Source organism: Vicugna pacos, chromosome 5, assembly GCF_048564905.1.
Source record: "Vicugna pacos chromosome 5, VicPac4, whole genome shotgun sequence".
Taxonomy (NCBI): domain Eukaryota; kingdom Metazoa; phylum Chordata; class Mammalia; order Artiodactyla; family Camelidae; genus Vicugna; species Vicugna pacos.
Window position 1 is genome coordinate 79,410,267 of NC_132991.1, and position 5,197 is coordinate 79,415,463.

At 54.6% G+C, this 5,197-nt stretch overlaps 1 protein-coding gene across 4 annotated transcripts in view; it reads right to left on the bottom strand.

Moving 5' to 3' along the window:
• TNS1 (tensin 1) overlaps nt 1-5,044 on the bottom strand; it is a 216,275-nt gene extending 211,231 nt beyond the window's left edge. For 2 of the 4 annotated variants that reach the window (XM_072961627.1, XM_072961617.1), the window contains exon 1: nt 4,872-5,044. In XM_072961627.1, the coding sequence (XP_072817728.1) occupies nt 4,872-5,027 (156 nt within the window). In that variant the 5' untranslated portion in view covers nt 5,028-5,044. The other 2 variants (XM_072961624.1, XM_072961622.1) reach the window with 2 other exon arrangements.
• Between the last annotated feature and the right edge of the window lie 153 nt (nt 5,045-5,197).

Below are 5,197 nucleotides of genomic sequence, written 5' to 3' on the forward strand. Positions count from 1 at the left end.
AAGTGCTCCCTTTGTGGGATGATGCCTCTAATTCTTGAGATGCTTGAGTCTTCTAGAGACACCACTAAAATAGAGGGATGACGTCTACCGGACAGAAACTAGAACACAGGATCCTCTCACACGAAAATTCTCACAGCCGCACTGTGTGCAATAGCCCCAAACTGGAAACAGCCCAAATGCCTGTCAAGAGCAGAACTGATGTCTTCACATGGTGGAACACGGTGCAGCAGTGAGAAGGGACACTACAACCAAACTCAAGAATGTGGATGAAATTCACAACCACAATGTTGCTCAGAAGAAGTCAGGCACAAAATAGCACATGAGATGTGCTCCCTTTATAAGAAGTTCTACAACAAGTAAATCTATACTGGCAGAAGTCAGGAGAATGAATAACCCTCAGAGGGGGATTAGTGACTGGAAGGGGACAGGAAGGGGGACTTCTGGGTGCAGGCAATGTGCTATTTCTTGGCTGATCCTGTTTACATGGACACATGGGCGTGTTCAGTTTGTGGAAAGCATGCCCACTTTTCTGTATTTATGAAATACTTCACTAAACTAAAATGAAGGAATGCCTGATGAAGCCTTACCAGTTCTGGTCTTTGTAAGATGAAAGTAGTCATCTTCACCTTGCCCCCCCACTTCTTCTCACCCCACCTCCAAGCCATCTCCACGTCCTGTCCCTTCTCATCCTGAATCAGTCTTGGCCTCACCCTCAGGGAGCCCTCTCTATGGCCAGTCACCTCGCTAACCCAAACCATCATCATCCCCACCCCCATGACAGCAACCACCTCCCCAGGTCTCCTTGCTTTGCCCCTCACCCCTTGCAATCCACCCCTACACACCCCACACAGACAGCAGAGCTCAGGAGGAGCCAGCAGCAGCCAGAGAAAACCTTTGTGAAGTTCTGTAGGCACTCCCAATTCCTCTCCATCTCAGGACCTTCACGTGTGCTGTTCCCATAACCCAGACTGCGTCTCACTAAATTCTACCTGCACTTCGGTGCCGTGTTTAAATGCCACTTCCTCTGCCTTCCCAATCTGCATCTGATCCCTCCGGTAGCTCTCATTACATCCTCTACTTCTCTCCATCGTGCTGTTTCCAACAACGCGTTTGTGCAATTACTTGTTTGCACTTGATTCTCTCCCACCAGACTGACACCTGCTCTGAGGCCAAGAACGCAGGCTGCCTGCATTCCTGCTCTAGTCTCAGCTCCCAGCTCAACGCCTGGCTTACAGCAGGTGCTCAAATGTGCTTGCTGACTAAGGGACTAGATCTTAACTGTTCCCATCACAAAAAGGAAATGATAACTATGTGACATGAAAGAGGTGTTAGCTAACACAACAGCGATAATCACATCATGATATATACATGCATCATATCAACACGTATACCTTCAACTTACACAACGTTGTATGTCAATTATATCTTTATAAAAATAAATTTAAGAAATACATAAACTTACAATGAAATAAATTCTATTACAAACTGAGGTAATGAATACCCTAAAACTAAAAAGAAAAAAAGTTTGGAATAAATGAATGGTCAGGCCCACCTATCTTGCAGGCAATCTGGGGAAGGCAAAAGTTGCCTCTGAGAACAAAACTTCCCTCGTGCAGGGTCAGGACACCTGGGTTGTGGTCCTGGCTCTGCCAACCACTCATGTAGCCCTGGGAAAGTCATTTCCCTTCTCTGGGCCTCAGTGTGCCCATTTGTGAAACACAGGGTTTGTAAGAATCAAGACCCTCAGTGGGCTTGAGGGGGTTCATGATGTTGTGTGTGTCTCTGTGTGTGTGTGTGTCTGAGTGTTTGTGTGTGTACATGCCCACATAAATTTCCCTAACAAGAATATTTGTAACTTTCATCAGATTCTCACAGGAATCTGACCTCACAAGGTTCAGAACCACTAACCAAGATCCTTTTCAGCTCTGGGGTCTATGATTGTACATAACTAGAGAAAGAGAATGAAGAAGTAATTCAACTCATAGTAGAGGTGATTAGAGGGGGTTAGAAACCCAGAACTTCCATCACAGGTGTAGGACCCCATGACAGGAATGCAGGGGAGGCTGCAGGACCTTTAACCCTAGGGACCTCCTGAACTCAGTAGGGCTCCAGGCTATTGAGCAGAGGCCAGATGAACTGACCCCAGGGGCTGGCTTTCAGAGAGAGGCGGCAGAAGCAGCCTGGAGTCTCCTCCCCTCTGCTCCCACCACCATCCAACAAGCACCCACTTGTCCTGGGATATGGCAGGGAGCAAGGAGGCGAGGCTGGCACCTGGAGATGCCCTCCAGGCCCCTTGGCGCCCAGGTCAGAGAAGGTTTGGCAGGAATGCTCAGGAGGGGTGCCAAGCCCCACCTTTCCTTCTCCTGAGGCTGGCAGGCTGCTATGTGGGACCAAGGGAGGAATCGGAGTGTAGGGCTGCCATTGGACCCTAAGGAGGCCACCCGACAGGGCTTACACCTCTGGTCTTCAGTAATCCAGAGCTGGAGCTTAGAGGCTTGTGCGCCTAGGTGGGCAACCTTCCTCAAAGCCGAGAAGAGGCGCAGGCCACAAATTCCAGCCAGGGAGGAGAGAGGTGTGGAAAATGGGGCCTGAGGGAACAAAGAGGCCACCAGAGTGAGAAGGGCAGTGTGGTCTGAGCAGGGGACAGCCAGCTCAGGGGGGTGAGTGAGGACAGCTCACAGCTGCAAGAGAGCAAGATGGCCCTGTGAGAAGGGTGTTTGCCAAAGCAGGGAGAGGAGGAACAAGGCCGCAAGTGGAGACGGGATGTGAACATGGCTTGCGGCCCAAGGAGAGAAGTTTGGCCTAGGGAAGGGGGGAGAGGGTGTCTGTGGCAGAAAGGGTGGCATTTCAGTGGCAGGACTGTCAATGGGAGGGCCTTGGCTGGGAGCCCAGATGCTTAAGTAGCTTCTAAGCCCCGACTCCTGGGGGAGCTGGGAGCCCAAGAGATGTTTATCCAACACAAGAACGTGGTAAAATGTCTCCTCTGGGGAGGCAATAGGCAGCTTGGCTGCCCTTTCCTGGGTGGCTGAGGTCTCGTGAGGGTTGCACTATGAATGAGGACCCCGGCAAGGGGAGAGAGCCGCCAGCAACAGCGTCCCCTGCAGGACCCAGAGCCAGGGAAGCAGTGAGCATGAGCTGGAACTGGGATGGAGTTTCATCCTGAAGATAAAGGAGGGGTGAGTCATGGGTGAGCGCCAGGCTCTCTCAAGAGGCCACTCAGAAACCAGCTCATCCGAATGCAGACAGACACTTGTCCCCATGCCTGTCCCTGTGGCTGTCACACGCCCACACACACACACTCCCTGCCCCCACCTCTCCCCTTTCCTTGATCACCCACCGCCAGTGCCCCTGGCTCCTTCCTCCATCTCAGCCCTGACTGCTTGTCCCTGTCCCTGCCCCTACCCACCTTCAGGTGGCCCCCCAGCACCCACCCCATGGCTGGCTGCATGCAGAGTGGAGAAAGCAGGGAGACCTACCAACAGAGAGTAAAGTCAGAAAGCATCTGAAAGAGGAACAGATAAGGGAAGGAGACTGTGAACTCACTTCCCCCCAAACCTTCAAGAACAGAGAAAGGTTCATGAAGCTCTGAGGCAGGGGAGGAGCCCTGATGGCCTCTGGAAGGGCCCAAGAGTTCTGCCTTGTCATCATCACTCTCTGCCCCTCTGCCAAGACCAAGAAGCAGTAGTCTGGGATGCCCAGCTGACACCTCCAGGCCTCGTCCTACCCCCAGGGCCCGAAGTTAGGCTCTGGCCTCCATCCAGATCATCCCTGGACCAGCAGCCACTGAGAGGGCTCAGGCAACAACTGCATCCCACCAAGTCTGTCCCTTAGCATGGCTGGTCATCATGGTGATGATTAAGGCTAGAGCTTAGGAAGGACAGAGAGCTGGGTTTTTAAGCGCAGCCCTATGCCTGGCACTGCGGAGAACAACCACAAACATAACAAATCTGTGTCCTAGAGGGGCACCCGTCAAGTGGGGTGGAGGGGTCACTTTGGTGAACACACACACACACACACCCCTGGCTTCACTGGCTGCTGAAGTGAAGGGCGACAAGGGGGCTGGGATGTGGTCACACAATAAATTTTAAGTTGCCCAAACTCTGTGTGCCCCCGGTGGAGGGATGTAAGACATCAGTATAATCCAAACCCCACACAGCAAACAAATCTTGGGAGGCTGCAGCCCTCACAGCCCCCAAACAGAGAGGTAGGTTGGGATTATTCAGGGAACCTAGGGCAGAGTTATCTAGTCCCTAGTAACCCCAAATATCTCCCCGTCCTCCTCCTCCTTAGAGAAATCCAATGCCCACACCTATGCCAGGCCTGGTGGTTCATGGACAGACACTTAGCCCAGAACAAATACTTGCCTCCCAGCACCAGCCTGTCCCCACCTGCAAAGCTCTAAGACTTACCCAGAACAGAGAACACAGGGGTGAGGGCCTGGCTCCTCCACCATCCTCAGGTCGATCCTGACTCTGATGGGACCTTCCCTGACTCAGAAGGCCCCCTCCCTCCTGGCTACAGAGCCGAGTCAGAGACAACGGCCACAGAAACCGGTGGGACACACAGTCAACCCCTGGATGGGCTCAGGGGAAATTCACTCTTCCAACGCCTTTCCCAACAGGTCCAGCCCTGCCCCTTTTAGGTGGCTCCTAAAACCATACCTGAAAGATTTGCCCTTTTGAGGGTCAGGTCCTACATCCCTCTCCTTCCGGGGGCTCAGGAGATCCAGGTGAGACCTCAGCCTAACTGCCCCTTCACCTGGTCCTGGCTCCAGAGCGCCACAACCGCTGCGCAGCGCTTTCCTGGAGAGGCTCTTTGCCCATTTCAGGTGAGCTGGGCTCTGCCCGCCACCCACGCCCGCAGCGCCCTACCTGAAGCAGTAGCCGCCCGCTCTTGGCGCGAGTGGAACCAGGGGTCTCCAGGCACTCGGGCGGCGCGGGGGCCGGAGGACTCCCTGGGGCCTGGGGGCCGCAGAGGCGCGCGGGCTCCAGCGCCTCGCAGCACACCAGGCTCACGGTGCAGCCCATCCGGCCGGGCGCCCGCCCGCCCCCGGCCCTGGCCACCGCTCTGCCCAGGGTGCCTCCGACGTCGGGAGGGGGACGGCGACGCCCCCAGCCCGTCCCCGCCCGGAGCCTTCTTGGTCCGCACCGCCAGGAAGCCGGGGAGCGCGGGCCCGGCGAGGGGCGGTGACACGGGC